This window comes from Solanum verrucosum, unplaced genomic scaffold (assembly GCF_900185275.1).
Source record: "Solanum verrucosum unplaced genomic scaffold, falcon-dt-bn FXZP01000079.1, whole genome shotgun sequence".
NCBI classification, from domain to species: Eukaryota; Viridiplantae; Streptophyta; class Magnoliopsida; order Solanales; family Solanaceae; genus Solanum; species Solanum verrucosum.
In genome coordinates this window covers 1,091,627-1,110,278 of record NW_026020368.1, presented here as the reverse complement: position 1 = coordinate 1,110,278, position 18,652 = coordinate 1,091,627, and the positions used below count along the sequence as shown (strand labels likewise).

Below are 18,652 nucleotides of genomic sequence, written 5' to 3'. Positions count from 1 at the left end.
GCAACCTGAAGAGCCAGGGATGAATTTTCAGAAATAGATGCTACTTTTTTGAATAGGAGAAGATATGTGGAATATGTTTTTAGCTTGTCTGGAACAGTCATGAAAAGAAAAATTGATGTGCTAATGGTATAAGAAGCAAAGAAGACATGGGAGATAATACCATTGCACATAGCATATCAAAAGTTGGAAGGAGAGAAGCAAAATATAGGAAATGATACCATTGTACACAGCTTATAAAGAAGCAGGAGATGTTTTGAATAGGAAGCAGTGAAGAAAAATACTTAACTGCATGACAACAATTATTTTGGGGAAACCAGGGGTCCAGGACCATGTAGATGATGTGGGTATCTCTGTTGACCTTATCCAAATCTTTTTAATGCGCCACATTGGTGCTTTAGCTTGTTATAAAAAAAAAAAAGTGAAGCGAAACGGACTTTAAAAAGTAACTGACTGTAAAGAAATAGGATTAAGGGGTGTTGAGTTATTGTTCAGAAAGTGGGGAGCTAATTTTACTTTATTTGGTTTTCTCTTGCATAATTAAAGCTTTGATCTACATGGTTTATCCTTTGGGTGCTTCTATTCTAAAAAACTTTAATTGAGTTGGCTAGAGCACAGAAAGAAAAACACGAGTCAGGTGCTGCTGTTGGACTATGTTGCCCAGACTCTTCAAAAATGTCGTTGAGTGTGTGTTAGATCCTCCGAAAGTAGTACATTTTTGGAGGATCCGACATGTTTGCGAGAGCATTTTCCGAGAGTCCGAGCAACATAGCTGCTGGACCTAACTGTGAACCAACTGGGTTTGTGACCCCCCTTGGTCTCTTTTAATGGGCTTATTCCATCACATGGATGGCCAATCTTGAAAATGTTTCCTCTTAGATGATTGGTTTTAGATATTCTTCTTAATATAATTAAACCTGACGTGTTGGGGGTACTATTCTTAGTATAACTCATCGACTGTTAATTGCAAATCAATTTCAAACTTTGGTTCAGCTGTACCATCTGTCATTATAGTGGAATGATATCATCATATGTTGCTTAAAACTAGGAGTTATGCTGAGGAGCAGTGTGATGAAATAGCCCACTTAAGGCAGTCATGATATTATCCCATAGAAGCGGGATAAAAGAATCCTTGGATTATTTTCTCTAATCTCTTAAACTCTCTGGATTATGTTGAACATGAATTTTATCTTTTTTTCGTCATTAGTAAGTTAAACCCAAACCATCTGATCTAATGGCTCTATTAAAGTTTAATGGTGCATCATATCCCATGGTGAAACTTGGTATCTAAAGTAAGATTCCTCAAGACTCCTTGTCTTCCTAATGTAAAGGAAAATTGCATTTCTCTCGGTTCATATTTGTTATACGAAACAATTTCTTATACAACTGGATTATCTTAATATGTAAAGTCACTAAACATCTAATTTGTTCTCTGTGCCTGCAGTTGAATCTCGTCATCCTTAAGGTTGCTGCTGTATCGAGGCTACCTTACTTGACAGCCTTTTTTTTGACTATCAACGACAAATTCTGTATTGCATAAAATGTCTCCTGAATCGTTTGTGGAGAAACTCTTGTTACTGGAAGTTGAAAGCTGCATTTGTTTTCTGTTACTAACTGATCTAAGAATCTTATATCTCCTAATAGTTTTGTTTGTGATTTGCATCTAATCCTAATATTTAAATTGATTTGCATCCTAATATCTTTATTTCTTTGCAAGACAATAAAATCACTATTTTCTATGAGGGCAAACATGATAAATTGGGGCCTAGTGTTTTTTGGTACATGAGTTTTTCTGGTTCAACAGAACATGTCGTCTACATCAATTTCTTCATTGTGTTAAGAGAAAAAAATGAATTTTCCAAAGTTTTTTATACTGTACTTTCATAAAGCCTCTAGTTTCTTACCATGCAAGACAATCGAAAGAGCAAAGATGCATGTAATTAGTTCGATCATTTTCGCATTCTAGTAATGCCAAATAGTTAGTTAGAATTGGAACGATAATAGATAGTTTAATTTGGAACTAAGCTAGTTGATTGAGCATGTTAAATTTGAAGAATCTGAGCAGTGAGCAATGAGCAATGAGCAATGCAGAGTAGTGTAGTAGTACTAGTGCCTCTTCAAATTTGGGAAGATACATATATATATATATATTGAGCCAATGTTCATATATCCAGCAACTACACAAAAATCCACTTCATTGTAATGCTCAGCTCATTTCAACCACAAATTATTTTAGTAAGATATGGTTCCTAAATAGCATTTTTTAGCAATTGGTTCTTTAGGTTGAAATCATGAATTAAATGGCAAAATATCAAACAAAATGACAAGTCACACTCTTTACCTAACACATCCCTCTCAACCTACTCCTATTATCGCACTCGTTTTTCTCATTTGGCCCAAATACGTCTTGACTCGATTTACCAAAATTTATGCAATTTATATATTATACAAAATTTAAGCAAGATTCGAAGGGTGATTTTATATATTTTTGGATAAAGTGCTACATTTGATAAATGGAGAACTCCTATATATATGGAAAAATAAAATTCCCTTTATAGATCAGTTACAGTAAAAATAGCGGGTAAATATTTTTGGGAAGAAAGCATCTCAATTTGACATCTCATACACGTACAAACGTAACCCACCAACCAACCGACGCTCCATTAAGAAGAAGCCTTTCTTCTTCATCATCAATTTTCAGCTCATTGCTCTGCACCTTCCTTTTTTTGTATTTTTGTAACATACACATATTGCGTTTCCTCTCTTTATTTTTGTTAGATTAGATAAGAATATTCAGAGATCGAATTGCTGCTATTGTAATTTTTCTGAAAAAATTATGGATGAATTTGGCGTTTTGGTTGAGAGATATGGCGTCAAAGTTCAGGGAGCCAAGTCAACACCTATGGCTAATTTGAAGGCGAAAAACAATTCCAGCAATGGTTTTCCGTCAAATCTCGGGTTTAATTCGGGTCAAAACACCGGGTACAGCTCCGGGGATCCCTTTGCGAATGATCTCGATGGAATTTTCCGGTCTAAGACTTCACAGAACTATGATGATAATGATATTTTTGGAGGTGTGTTTGCAAATTCAAAGCAGCAGCAGAATAATGTGGATATTGAATCAGTATTGGGAGGTTGGAGTTCGGGTAATAATAATAACTATGCTAGTAAGAATGTGAATGATGATTTTGATTTGTTTGGTACGGAACCAAAGAGGAGTGACTCGATTGATGATTTGTTTGGGAATTTGGGATTGAAATCGGATGGTTTGAAGAAAAATCCTGCTGGAAAGAGGTCAGAAAGTGATGATTTGATTCCTGGATTTGGTGATTTTAGCTCCCCAAGTTATAGGTATGTGTATTTAGTTCAATTGCTTACGATGTGTATTTGAATTTTAATTTTCTTTGCCGTCTGTTTATGTTTTAGCCTCAGAAGTTACAACTTTCCAGTTGATCCACAATTTGTTATGTTTATTTATTGTTAGTTTTGTGAACTGTGACCTGAAACTGAAAGCAAAAAGGTTATTTGCTTCATTATTTAAAGCAAATTATTAGCTGAATCCTAGGCTAGAAACATCATATGGATTTCTGCTATGAGTTGAGAGCTCACTATAAAATTAAAGATGTATTTGGCCTTGCAAATTGAATGTTGAGATGTGAGAAAATACAAAGGTGGTATAGAGAGAGGCTCAAACTTTCTATGAGGTATATGACATAAATCTCTTTTTTACTACTCCCGCCGTTCCACTTTGTTTGTCTGTTTTGACTTGACACGGAGTTTAAGATAATAAATAAGACTTTTGAATCATAGGGTCTTAAACTAAAATTATGTAGAATGTACCAAAATGTCATTTAATTTTGTTGTTTTAAACATGCTATGTGATATGTTGAAATTAAAGAGTTACCAAAAAAGGAAAGAGACATTCTTTTTAAAATGGACTAAAGAGGAAAGTAAGACAAAGACATTGAAATGGAGGGAATATCTTTTTCTCAGCAAATGCTTTTCAAGTGTTTGATTGATTACTACGTGTCCATCAAATTATAGTTTCTTTAGTAGTTCACTAGCATCTTGATCTTGGAGCTGTTTCAGGAGATACCATCTATGCTGAGGCAAAGAATAAAGTTTACCTTCTTAATAACCAAGTGGCTCAAGTTAGGATGTGACCATCTTATGATATAACTAACATTGCCAAATAAACATTTCAAATGTATCAATGTGTAACTCAAAACTACAGTAAAGGGAAGCCTTGCAAAACCAATGGAGTCAACTAACTTTGCCACTTTCTTGTTTTTTTTATATATGTATCACTCTATTCATCCTCAGAAGCATAGTTTAAAACTCTACATATTTCTGTTTGTATAGCAAAAAATCAGACCCGAGGAGTCCTCAGCAATCGAATTCTTCTAAATCAAGCTCCTCTTCACCAGATGATCCATTTTTGGTTTTTGAATCATCCACCAGTGAGGCAAATGCTTCTTCTTGGCCATTTTCAGAATCATCGGAACATCATAATGGAAGTAATCCTGTGACATCTTCAATTGACGAACTTGAAGATTTTGCCAATTTTAAGGTTAGGAGTGATACAACTGAACTACCACATGTTCCTAAAAAGGACTCCTCTGTAAAGAATCCTGTGGACAGAGCACAAGAGAAGTCCAAAAATGTGAGAGTGACAATCAACAAACCGAGCAATATGACAAAGCCAAAATCTGCAGCTGAGGTATTGGATTAAGACTGTTGGGTTCCAAGATTTTGTGTGTACTGATCTGATGAACTAACCTTTTTGGTTCCCATGTCATGTTTCTCCCTATACCCTTCTTCTTTCAGGGCCATATGTCTGCAGGTTTCCATAAGAAGGGAAGGCCAGAAGAAAAGAAGTCATCATTGAGTAAAAAGAACGTGTCGCCTGTGAAAAACCTTGTCGATGACTTAATGTTTTTTGGAGGTGACTTCATCTCTGTAAAAGAAGATACCAATTCTTTTTAGAAATTAATCCATTAGAATTTATTAATGCCAGCATTTCACATTCGTCTTAATTCAAATATGTTATTCATTTCCTGTTGTTATTTATTCGCCGTTGTGTACATGCAGACTCTGCTCCTTCCTCTGAGGCATTTCAGGAAGTTGAGGATGAAAGTGAAGAAAGAAGAAATGCTAGGTTGAAACATCATTTGAAGACCCAAGAGCGCATGGTAATCTTTCTTATAACTATCCCTTTAACTGAGTATTGTGCTACCGTTTCCTCGTTACTTGCAATAACCTTTTTATTATTGGATGAGTATAGTGCTAGCATATTCACATAACTTGCAATAACCTTCCTATTTTTAGATGCATTAAGTCATCCTTGAATCTACTTAAAATGAATGGGTTTGAAGTTGTTTTTTTATGTGTGGCTATTTGAGAAATTGAGCTACATTGAGAAAAGAAAAATCTGTATATGATTTGGTATTTGCTTGTGATTTTTATTAAACTGAGAAGCTTTAAAGATGTAGTAGAATAGGATGCGTGAAGAACTCCTGGGTGGTGAGTTTGGCCTGTGATGGTATCTCCTGAACTATCATTCTCCTTAGATGCCAAGTTTCTCTTTAATGCATTGGATCAGACTTAAGATGGAGAGAGGGAGGGAGGAAGAAGCTTTTGTCAAGTACAGACCACAGTCATCAAAAATAATAAATAGAGGGATGTTCTAAGTTCCATAGTAGTTTACTAGTAAACATTCTAAAACCATGCAAATCTCTTGTTTAATGGGTTACATTCTCGAGATTGGTTTCCTTTGTTATTTGTGCAACTTTTATATTACCTTTTCTAGAGGCAGAATCGGGATTTGAAGTTTATTGGTTCTAGGATCTAACCCTTTGGAGTTGTTGGGTTCTAAATTTATAATTTGTACTTATTAAATAGATTTTTCAAAATTCAGGGTTTGGGCCAAAGTTACTAGGTTCTGCCGAACCCGTACCGTAAACTGTACATCTGACCTTGACCTTTCTCATTGTAGTGTAATCTTGAGTATAGAAATGGGCTTTAACTAACAGTTGGAATTCCATTTTTGAGGTTGAGAAATGAAAAAGAAACAAAAAGTAAAAAAAGGTGTAGTGTTCGGAAGGAGTAAGGTTTCCTTTGATATGTTTGAGTTGTTTGCTATGCTACACGGATCCTTTGTTTCCTCTCTTGAAGCGGTGTCCATCCACATTACACCAGTGCCTGAACGGGATTCGTATACTATTGCGTCATTATATGGAGGATCCTCGACTGGCCGTGAGTTGAAAATGGAAGGCTGACTAACGGAGAAGAAGATGACAAGAGAGAGCAAAAAGTATAAACCTGGTTCATTGCTGTCGTCTGTTTGTCCACCCATCTCATCAATCGCTTCCCTCATGGCTTGCTCATCCTTGAGGGTAGCTAAGCCAAAACTCAGTGAAAAGAAACTAACAGAAAAGAAGAGGAAAGAAGAGCCTTTAGTCAGCATGAGGGTTAAAGATTAAGAGAAAAAGAACAAAGGAATTCTGTATGAGAAGTATTTTCATTTTGAAGCCAAAGAATCATGAACCCTCCTCTGAGGAAGAAGATCTAGGGAGATGAATGGAAATGCGCGAAGAGAATTTTTAGATGTGGGAGCTACAGATTGGAAAGTTGTTGAATTGGAGTAGATGTGCCCTTCTTCTGGACTAGGTGTCGGCTGTTGTTTTGTTTAAAAAAGGTTTCTTCAGCCAACTTGATCCACATACCCTAACAATCCTGTACACTTATATATCTTATTGGGTTTAGGCTTTAGAAGCCACCACAGGTTCAAGGAAGTCCATCTTGCTTTATGGAAAGAAGTCCAGTATCTGCATTTTGAGTTGAGGAAAATAGAAAAAAACATTTAAAAATTGAAATAGACAAGTAACGAGATGAGCTCAATTATAGAAAATCAAGTGGAGTGTAATTAATTGCTTCAGTCTACTCAATTTTGTTGCTACATTTTTAACAGCTCTATGTTTTTGGAGTTGAACATAAATCTTAGCTGCACCTAAGCATCCTTAGTCTGTAACCATACTTCTATTCATATCCCAAAAATTCTAAAGTTTAGGTGACGGCAAATCTGACTTCTAGTTCAGTTGTTTTTTGCATCTCAGAATGCTTCCAGAGAGGGGTGCATATATAAAAGGATGGAAATGCTATTCCTAGGTGTTATTTTGAAGTGAAGTTGCATTGGTTATTTTTTACCGCATCTGATTCTATTTCTTTATGTGATCAGGCTAAGGCTTTGGCTGAGAAGACTCAGCGTGATCTTCAGTCTCAGAATGAGCAGGAAGAGAAGCATGTAAGTTTCTGCTGATTGCTTAAAGCTGCCAATAACTGATTTTCACAGGTTGCATGAATTCTTCTAGGGAACAAAGCAAACGTAAGGAAGATTATTGGCTGTGGAAATTATCCTCCCTCACTTTCCTTTTGGCTTTCTCTCATCTCCCCGTCTCTAGTTTTCTTTATTTTTTGATCTACAATGAAACCATGCATTAAGCCTGCTCGAACATTCTGTATATGTTTTTCCCTTTAATTTTGAACAAACTGCTTACTGCAGAGGCTTGCTGATACGCTGAACTATGACATAAAACGTTGGGCTACTGGAAAGGAAGGCAACCTCCGGGCGTTGCTGTCGTCACTACAACATGTATGTAACTAGCTAATCTCGAAAGACATTTTAGACCTGTTAGAAAACTTTCAAGACATAGTGAGATCTGAGTTTACTGCTTTCTATCAAGCCAGTTTAGATACCTCCTCAATTTACTTCAATTTCAATCCATAATCCACACTTGGATTCATGTTGGGTAAAAATGGAACTAAGCTGGGTAAAATTGCTCTAGATTTGCTTCTTACAAGTGTGGATGGAAGTAGTTCCCAGGCACTAGCACTGCTATAAAATTTTGTTCCTCGTCTTTTGACCTTATTGCCAGTTTGATGTTTGCTCTAGCTTTTGTGTCATTTGAGCATCCATTAGATTACCTATCTTTTTTCTGTGATGCCATTGGTATGGTTGAATCTGTTATTTCTGAACTGTTGCTTTAAGAATCGATGCTCTTCAGTTTAAATCTAGTATTGCATGGAACTTCATGCACAAAGCAAACATGAGAAGACGATCATATTTCATATACGTCTCTTCTGTTGATAGCTTATAATATCGCCAGTAGTTATGGACTTTTGCAAGGCCTACATAGTTATAAGCATAGTTTTTGCTATGTTAAAAATATTGTATCAAGTTCTTGAAGTAATCCTTTGCAACTATTGAATGCTATGAAGGTATTGTGGCCTGAATGCGGTTGGCAGCCAGTTTCATTGACTGATTTGATCACTTCTATATCTGTCAAAAAAATTTATCACAAGGCAACTTTATGTGTCCACCCAGACAAAGTTCAACAAAAAGGGGCCACAGTTCGGCAGAAGTATATTGCTGAGAAGGTTTTTGATCTTCTCAAGGTACGTATATAGCTTATCAAGTGATGAAGTTCATATTTTTAATCCTCATTTCTGACATGTATATGTTTGTCATCTGGTCCATGTATTAGTTATTTGTGTGTGGTGTAAATAATAAAGTAGTGGTGGTTAATTGAGAATAACAATACATAAAATATTATGCAAAGATTAGCTACTTTAAGGGGTCGTTTGGTAGAATGTATAAAAATAATGCTCAATAGAGTGTATTAGTAATACTTGTATTAGTTATGCATAGATTATTTCTTATGCATTTTGGTTATGCATATTGGTGTATTAAAAATAGTATGAATTGTATAAAAATATTTATTTACAAAAGTATCCTCCATAATTATGGTGGAAAAGATGTAAAAGTGCTTTTGAGGGGTAATTGGGTCTTTAACCATGCTAATGCATGTATTAAATCCCTTTGCATTACTAATATCTAGAAATTCATGGTGTTAGTAATACACTCCTCAATACATAACAGAGTGTATAATTAATGCAAGCATTAGTTATACACAGCATGAAATGTGTACCAAACAAGGGACTACTAATACACAAAGCACACTCTACCAAACGACCCCTAAGAGCATTTTGTCTTAAGATGATTTTTATACAACAATGTATTGTTGATGCATATTGTTATGCCTCTCTATCACACATAAAATATTTCATGAAGTCCCCCATAACTCGTGTTGGTATCAAGTTTAAACTACATTAATTATGCCTGATTGCTTTTCGTTATTAGTCCAGCTAAACACTGCATTAATTATTTTTTTATGGGTCCAACCAAACATTATATTATTTATTTGAAATCTTATGGAGGGATTATCTTTACTACTGATCCAACAAAAAGCCCCTTAATGAGTAAATTATATGGGAGCACAATAAGGGCTCTAAAAATATGTTGGCCTTGCAGTGAACCATTTTTCTTTTATCCGAAAGAAAAATACTTCATCACAGCCAACTCAATGTTCAGAGACTTCACTTTTTCTATGGAAAAATAGATTTTGTTGATTTAGCTTTGGTCCTGTTAAAAGTTCATATTCAATTGTTAGGTTAAGGGTTGATACCATTAAAATTTGATATTGGGAAAGAAAATCACTTAATATACTAGGTGCACGAACAATTCTTCATAAGTTCAGGTCGAATGAATTTGATAATTGGGTTCAACTAGTGATCCATATCATAAATGATGCTTCTAATTTTGACCCAATAAAATGATGATGCTAAGGCAATATAATTCTTTCCCAAGGTGTATATATGATATTTTGGTTAACTGCATATAATGCATGCACTTTTAGCATTGTTTATAAAGGGGGGCTGAAATAGTTGAGAAATTAGGATATCAATATAGGAGATTTCAATTTTATAATTAGTGGTCAGATTTAGATATTGCAGCTCAAGATATATTTTTTGCTTGCATTTAAGAGAAGATTTTGTTTCTGGCGAACTCAAATGCAAAATTTAAAATTGCTGTTTGACAAACAAAATGAATTTGAATGATCGTTATACTGAAGAAGAGAAGTTGAAGCTTGATTTGAACAAAAAATCAACCCATATTTACTGAAACTGCCATATGAAATAGAGTAATAGCAATTGACTTCAACAGAAAACATAAAACAAGGGAAGAAGGTTTTTAAGGGTAAGGTTTTATTTTCTCCTGAGAACTGTGGAGGCAGGGACTCTGGTCAGGGAGGAGTAGAGTAGAGATAAGTGTTAGCTGCTCAATTTGGATAGGAATAGATATCATTGAGTTCATCGAAGAAAGAGAAGTAGGTCGACTTTTCAGAAAGATTGAAGAGTAGTTCCACTAATAAAAGTTATTCCTCTTTATAATTTAAATGACACCTCGTAGAAAATCCATCTAAATAAGTTAAGACAAATGCTTAGTTTGCTTGGCAGTTCAAATTTACCATGTACTGTTGCGCTTGCCCCTGCCATGTACTGTTATCAAAATCTGAATAATTTTGGCTTGTTTGTTCTTATGAATTTTACAGTAAATGAATCTAGTGCCTGTATATGGCATTCTCCACATCATCCTTGTGGAGGGACTATGGAATCCATATAATTAATTCAGCCGTAATCTTTGAGGGAAGGATTCAAATTTTTTTGTACACCAAAAAAAATCTCCTTCGTATGTTTAGGGGGGGACGAATAAAAAGAAAATTATCACAGATCACTTCTACAGTGTTTCCATCTCTATTGAGAAGTAACTACTACATCTTTTCCTTTGGTTAACATTAACTTCCGTATCTCTTGGAAAGTAGCTACAACAACTTATCCTTTTGTACTAATTGAAACCAGAGTGAATGAGCTAGTCTATGTTTGTAGCATATACACTCATGTTTCACAACATGTAGTTCTGCATTTCAAAGGTGCCAATTGTTATACTGTCTCAGTTTGGTATTGTGTTTTCTAGTGTGGAGTAAGTAGTGTGTGTAGTATGTTCAGGAATCATCAGTGATGCTGTTCTAAATTGGATTCTGAAATTTGACTATAGGAAGCATGGAATAAATTCAACTCAGAGGAGCTAAGATGAGTTCGAACTGCTTTAAAAACTCCTTACTGAAAGCAGATAATGAACTGTCCTTGCTTGGAAGTGAAGCAACGATGTACGAATGTTGTAATAGTTGTGCGAATCTGCTCGACTTTACTGTTTTGGTGGACTGACACGATACTTAGTTGCTTCACCGGGAATTAGTGCTATCACGAATGTGCATGTTTACAATCTCCGGCTATGTATTTAAAACCGAGTAGATTTTTGTTCGTGTGATTTTTATTTTTTTTTCTTTTGCAGTTGTCACATACATATGGATATCTTCATCAGCAACTGTAGGTTTTTGTGCATAATTTGTTGATTTAGGTTTAACACCATGGTTGGTGACATGTTGCGTGCGATATTAATACCTATCTGAGGTGTGTGTTACAATTGAGGTTGAAAGTCACCAGTAATTTCCATGAAATTGTTTGCTAAAAGTAGAGGCCTGGATTTGTGGTGTTGGCCAGTAAATAACTATTTTTTCCTTTGTAGATCGTGTCAGTGTTGTTCAAATCAATTCCTTCATATTATCTTGCTAAAAGTTTTCTCCTCCATAACGTTTGAAAAGGAAATCGTAAGATATGAAACACGTTATAAACACATTATAAATCATTTCTATGTATGGTATAATAAAAAATCTTAAGGATAATATATATATTTCTTTTAAAATGTAAAGTGCTTATGGGGCATGTATATGTAAATCATATTCAATAGTCTGGTATAACCTTAGGATTAGAAATAACAATAATATACCTTGAAATATATGTGGTATATCATATTGCAAATTGTAATATTGTGTTTGTATTTTTTTTTCAATTTCAGCGGTGTATGTGATAAGTCATATAATAGCATACATATTAAATATATTGCACATATTTAAATAATATGTATAACTATTTTGTTTAGTATTATATTATACATGCAATTTGTATGTTTTATTTTTAATTACTAAATTATATATAAAGATATTGATGGAATATTAACATTGTATAAAATAGTCCCAGTATAATATACTTGAAATATAATAATATTATTTTTTTTGAAAGTTTATCAACATAAAAAAATAAAATTTGATGAATCAAAGTACATCAAAACTATCACTTTTTAAGCAAATTTTATACCTGAATTATCCATTGTTCTACCTACTTAAACACCACCACTCCTTTTGTATTAAAATATATCTCAATGTTGAGTTGGCCAAATGTTTATTTCCAATCAACAACAGACACATGTAGGCAAACTCAACATCAAGGTGTATTTTAATGCAAATGTTGTGATAAAATGATAGTTGAGGGATGAAATCCATAAGAAAAAAAAAAAAAGTGATAAGTAAATAGTATAATGGATGGTTGAAGTATGAAACCCACGAAAAAGGTGATAGTTTAAGTATGATTTTTACCATTAACAATTGATGTCAAAAAGTTGGGAGAAAATATGTTTACCCGAGAAGAATTCATTTACCACTAATATCACTTTTGACTCAACAAATTTATCAGTGTAGATTCCTGGTATTTGAATCAATCCTAGCTAGAGTTTGAAGTAATACACTATTTATGAAACTCAAATAACCTGCTGCTAATTCCTGCTCTATATAGATGCAAACCAGACAAGGTTGCAACAGTAATACTGGTATTTGCAGATGCAAATAAGACATCACCTTCAGCAACTACCTCGTTCGATGATGTGGTCATCGTTCCCTCTCCTTCCACCACCAAATAAATGGAAGGACCAGGAATGGAAGGAAATACTGTAGTTGAGTTTTGTGGAAGAATGCAACGGTCCACCTCGAATTCATCAAAGGGAGGGAGGTATCTCTTTGTGTAGGGATCAACCACAGTACCTTTCAGAATATCAGGAAAACCCTGCAACAGAAGAACTGATTCAGATTCATATAGGCAAAGAAACGCCCAACGCATTTGCATTTCATTTTAGAGAAGAAATTGGCGAAAACACTATAAAATCTTCTCATAGTGAAAAGACACCCGACTTAAACACCCATGTACAACAATTCCTCGTAAAATGTGGCTCTAATGAAGTAAAAATGTAATGGTGTCTGACTATACCTGTTTGTATGTGAGCATTGAACAAAGTATCTTAACATCTCGTTGCTTTGGAGTTAGACCAGCACGTATCACGTTATCTGAATTTGCCATGCATTCAACAGATTCACCGTATAAATATGCATGAGGTTCATTTGAGCCTAAATATAAAGCTTCACCAGGGTTGAGTTTCACATAATTTAACAAGTATGCAGCTAAGACACCAACATCAGCTGGATACTGCTTCTCAAGTTGTAGAATCAGTTGTTCTTTGTCAGTTAGATGCCTCGCCTACAAACATTAAAGATGAATACACATATTCATAAAAATAAGAGACAATCGAAAAGCTGAGTTTAAGCAGCAAGAGTTACAGTTAACATGCCGGAGGAGACCGTAAGCAGTTCAGCTCAACCACATAATTCACATAAGAATTATGCATCAACAGAAGTAATAGAAACTCAAATCAACATGTCTCCCATCTTTTCCAAAAAGACAGAACTTGATGCAGCAGATACAGTCAAGAGTGACTATTGCGAATGTAAAAAAAAAATTGACGCATCCAAGGTTCAACCACAATAGAGAATAAAAGAAGAAAACTGAATCATTCACATTACAAGGATAAGTACAGCAACTTAGATATAAATCAATTCCAAACAAATTAGCTCCTTTGCAGAAAATTGCACAACAAAAGCAACTTGATGGAGCTTATAACAATTCTGTTTCAGCTAACCCATACACAGTAACATGTAAGAGAACAAGTTTTTTTCCTTTCTTTTTAGTGAATAACAATGATAAGATAGATCAGCTGCAGAATTAAAATCCAGAAATCTCATATCCAAATTAGTAAAACCTTTTGATACTCTAGTCCCTCAAATTCTTCAGAAATGAACTTATTTTACATTCTCTGCCAGTGCAATCCACATTCCGCCCATCTAAAAGTTGAAATGTAAGTTAGTAGAGGCATGCAAGCACATCTTTACGTTAAGAAATTGGTCTACACAAACACATAAAGTATGACAATAAAGACAAAGTTTTTCAAAAACCTAAGAGAATTACTGTCCAAATGGACAAGTTACGACTACACAGAATAACAAAAAGGACACATCCAACTAATGCCCAAGTATTACAAAAAAATTATGCTTCCACTTGGTCACAGATCAATTTGGATTACCTGGCCTTCAAAGTTTAGGCGACTAATCAGCTTGGCTAACACTTCAGCAGTCACATCCTTGCAAACAGTCATTATGTCAGTAAATACTGATTGTAGTAGTAATCTAATTTCCTCCTTCCCATCATCCTCATTCAAGTTTAAGACATGCTCTGCTTTTGCATTACCAACCACTTCCACAATCTCAGGTGTAGTACGAACAATCACTTTGAGCTCCTGGAAAAAATTCAATATACTTGTTATCACAATCAAAAAATAATAATTCTAATTAGTCATGTACTCGTGTTAGTATAGCTAAGGTCCTAAACAGACTTGAAAAATACAAGAGTAAAAAAGCTATGATGAAATATTGAAGAAAAGAAAAATATTGACAGCAAAAACATTAAAGATAACCAAAGTAAATAAACGACAATAGTAATAATTGAAGAATAAGATGATAATAATAATTATAAAAATAATAAGAATAATAATGGCAAGGAGAGGAGGGAATAGAGAAGGTGATCTAAACTAGAACTATCCTCTCCAATAGAAAAGAGAGAAGTCGCTCGACTACTTACTAACCTTCTGCCCTAATCTTTGACCTCACTGCTCTCATATTAGGGTCATGTCCTCGGTGAGCTAGAGATATGACATGTCCTGTCTAATCACCTCTCCTCAATTCTTCATTGGTCTACCTCCACCTCTCCTAAGACCTATCACTGCCAACCTCTCGCACCTTTTCATTCGGGTATTTGTGCTCCTCCACTTCATGTACCCAAACCATCTCAGTCTCGCTTCCCTTTTTTTGTCCACCATGAAGCCATTTCCACCTTGCCCCATATATCTCTGTTCCTACTCTTGTCAGAGATTACATACCATTAGAAAATATAGACAACTTCAAGTACTTTTTGAATTTACTTTTAGTTTGTATTTTAGTGGCTCTAGATGAGTATAAATGAAGCGACGTGGCCAATGAGGATTCATATAGTCAACCATAACTTGTTTGGAATTGAGACGTAGTTATTATAGTCATGGAACTTAAGTCTATTCCATCAACTCAAGTGAAGGAGCACAATAACTTTGTTTATCAAGAAAATCACATGAATAAAGTATATACTACTGCCTGTCCTTCCAATGGTGGATCTACATCAATTCCTGCCTATTGGTTTGAACTATACATTTATAGTTGATTTTTTTAATAAAAATATGTTTACACTAAAGTCCTACTCATTGTCATTGCAGCTCCATACTCGCTTACTTAAAATCTTTGGATCCAACTCTATCAGCCGCCCTACCCCATTTCTAGATCTCTCATAACAAGAAGCTTGTCAACCAGAATAAACATAATTGGACAACTTTTGAACATAAAAAAAAAGAAAAAAGCAAGCTATGCTAGTTTCTTAACACGTGTTTTAACCAGCATACGCAGTTAGGGGCCTTTCATTTCACCTAGACAAGGAAGGAGGGGATGAAAAATGCTACCTGGAACTCTTTTTCCTATTTTAGATAATTTTACTCCCTTAAGTTACAATTTTGACATCTGGTTGTCAGAGGAGGAACCACAAGCTCAGTTTCATACTATTATTTTTTTAAAAAAAGAAATGTTTAAATAGTACAAAACAAAACAAATATCTACTTTTAAACAATTCACAACAATTGTTTAATAGGACAGGTTCACACTCATGATATTGCCAATGAAAAAAAGCCTAAGAAACAATCAGATTTCGAATGAGAAGTACGTGTACATAGAAAATGGGCACCGTAGCCTCTAGACTGCACCACATACACTTTTTTAATAACCAAGGAATCCGTCAGGGGCCAACCCTTAGGACAAACCTAGCCTTCAAAACACAGGGATAATGGGCCCCTCCCTCTACCCCTCTCCACTTAAATACAAGGTTTAGTTCGCATGGCGCATAGCTCAAACTTGTAACCAAAGCTATAAGTCCCTTAACCTTTCACTTGAACTAATCTTAGGTCCCCAGATTATTACATAAAAGTGCTTCTATCACTAACAGAATCACTTCTAAGGAATAGTAAATTTATATGCACCTGAAATGTGCATCTCATTTGAGAGTAAGAAAGTCTATCAACACTCCAAATATTAACTAGGCTAACATAAATCCTAAGTCCTCGAGTACCTCAAGACTGACGAAACCACATAAAGCTTCAAATTGCGTCAGTGCCAAAGCCATCTCAGGTTTGTGATTGTCATCCTTGTAAGCAGAAGGCTGCTCTTTATGCAGAGAAGTGGCCAAATCCTTGTCTGGATGGGCCTGTATGGACAAAGCTTTGGCAACAGATAATACCTAAAAACAAAAGAAACGTTAGAAACCTATTTAGCCATATGGACAAACATGTGTATACGGCTTACACTCATTTAAAATGTATGAAATTAATCTGAATTGTCTTCTTATCTGTATTTTGTCAGATGCAGACAATGTCAATATCAAAGGCCATAATTGGAGTCACTCTAGTAGTTATTACACATTATGTTATAGACCAAATGGAGAGCCGAACCCAAAAGACTAATGTGATGAGTGGGAGAACCATTTAGTTTATAAACTCACTAACATCTCTCTTTTTATCCGATAAGGGACAATTGACACATAACACTTCAGTATACTGCTACTACATAGCACAATCAAAATCAAAACTTTAAAAGATTCGCTAAGAGAGCCGGTTAGTATTCCCTGATTTGTTTTGAACTATGTGAACCATTTCATCTAAGATTTGGGATCTGTGGCAGCACCAGCTATAAAAAAAATAGTACTATCAGTTGCACAAATCAACAAAATGGAAATTCCAGAAAATCAAACAAAAAGATAATACGTACACTCTCAGTCCCAATTTCTATGTGTCACTTTTCACTTTTCGAGATCCAAACTATTTAAACTTTGACTGAACATTTTAATATCTAAATTATAATTTTAAGAACAGATCAAACAAACCTTGAAGAGAAAGGGAAAATCGGTACCCCACTTGTTCAGAACGGTTTCTCCAAGGACACTAGGGTTTCTTTCAATCCATTCCTTCAATGTCAGATTTTCTGTATCCCCAACATACGACGGGCCAGATTCGTGTGTGCCCATCCAAAACTCAGCATAGGGCTGATTCTGATCAATATTGATTCCAGTATTTCGATAATAGAGACGTGCAACAGTAGATTCCCGACCAATGCGCCCCCAATCAGATTTTTTAACGCAACAGATCAACTTGATCAACCCACCATTTACCTCCTCCATGGAATGGTGTAGATTTGAGGCACTTTCCAGCGTTTCATTGCTCTAGTTCCGAATCACGCATGGCGTTGTTCATCTAAAAGCTTTGAGCAGATGAGATTCAAGTTTTTTTCTTCTTTTTTCTGTTAACAATTCTAACGCGGAAGAAATGGAGATCGCAGAGGTGAAAACTGAAAACCGGAAAAAGAATGAAAGAAAGAAAACAGATGGCCAAATCAGAAAATGGCAAACATTTGGTACTATTTTTATTTTATTAAAGTAAGGATCCATTTTATTTATTTGGAACCCAAGATAACTCGTAGTCGCTATAACTTTTGACATAGCATCTGTCTTTCAGGTGAACACTTTGTACTCGCTTGATAGCATGCAACCACATAGAAGCAGTGGCAGAACTAGAATTTTTAATAAGGGGGTTCAAAATCTGAAAGAGTAAACACACTAACAAATCGAAAGGGGTTGGACATCCACTATATATACATAAAAATTAATTTTAATCATGTATAATTAGTAATATTTTCTGCCAAAAGGGGTTCGAATGAAGTCCCTAACAAAAGACTGGCTCCGCCCCTGCATAGAAGATGTAAATCACACTAGACAAATCTTATGCAACAGGCTTTAATTAGAAGGTGCATTTATGCTATGTTTTGTCATTTATTTGCCACAAACACCAATATCAAATTAGAGAATATCCACACATCTTTTCTGGAATAGTATGCCATTCCTCTCGGTCCACAACTGGTAGATTGTTGCACTGATGCATGCCTCCTTTGTGGTCACTTGTTGCTTTTAATTGCACACACAAATGTATATGATGTACATGTTATATAGTAATTGTAAGTAATTAGATGTCGAATTCATTTAGACTTATGTTTAATCGTTTACTTAATTAAACTAGCTAGTTCTAGTTATTTATTCAAGCTATGAAATCTCAAGGTTCATTTATGAGTGAACTAAACCAAATATGAAGAAAAAAACAGTAATGAACAATTAACCAAACAAAGTATAGTTTTCTTATGTAATCAATGAGATGAAATCAATCTTGGCTATGAATCCGCTCGTAAGCATGTCGTGTATTCACTTTCTTTTACCATATAAAATAAATTACTATCGAGTATTCAAGTTCCCCCTATCCCTCATCTCTCTCCCTGTCATATTGTTTTTTCTACTTCATTTTCCTCTCTATTCACTTCAAGGTAGCTATTTTTTGGAGAATTTTCACATATAGCCATTCAAA

General features: G+C 34.9%; 2 protein-coding genes across 2 annotated transcripts; one reads left to right on the top strand and one right to left on the bottom strand.

Annotated features, from left to right (window-relative positions):
• The first annotated feature begins 2,550 nt into the window (after positions 1–2,550).
• LOC125838062 (uncharacterized) lies at positions 2,551–11,233 on the top strand. The gene is made up of 8 exons (XM_049517118.1): positions 2,551–3,348; positions 4,360–4,717; positions 4,825–4,942; positions 5,089–5,189; positions 7,235–7,300; positions 7,559–7,648; positions 8,275–8,451; positions 10,952–11,233. The coding sequence occupies exons 1-8, from the start codon at positions 2,834–2,836 to the stop codon at positions 10,988–10,990; spliced, it is 1,464 nt and encodes a 487-aa protein (XP_049373075.1). The 5' UTR covers positions 2,551–2,833; the 3' UTR covers positions 10,991–11,233.
• A 1,173-nt stretch (positions 11,234–12,406) lies between these two features.
• LOC125838073 (mannose-6-phosphate isomerase 1-like) lies at positions 12,407–17,590 on the bottom strand. Its single transcript, XM_049517130.1, has 5 exons — positions 17,128–17,590; positions 16,318–16,485; positions 14,201–14,413; positions 13,054–13,320; positions 12,407–12,852 (listed from the first exon to the last, which is right to left on the bottom strand). The coding sequence occupies exons 1-5, from the start codon at positions 17,419–17,421 to the stop codon at positions 12,538–12,540; spliced, it is 1,257 nt and encodes a 418-aa protein (XP_049373087.1). The 5' UTR covers positions 17,422–17,590; the 3' UTR covers positions 12,407–12,537.
• Positions 17,591–18,652: the final 1,062 nt, after the last annotated feature.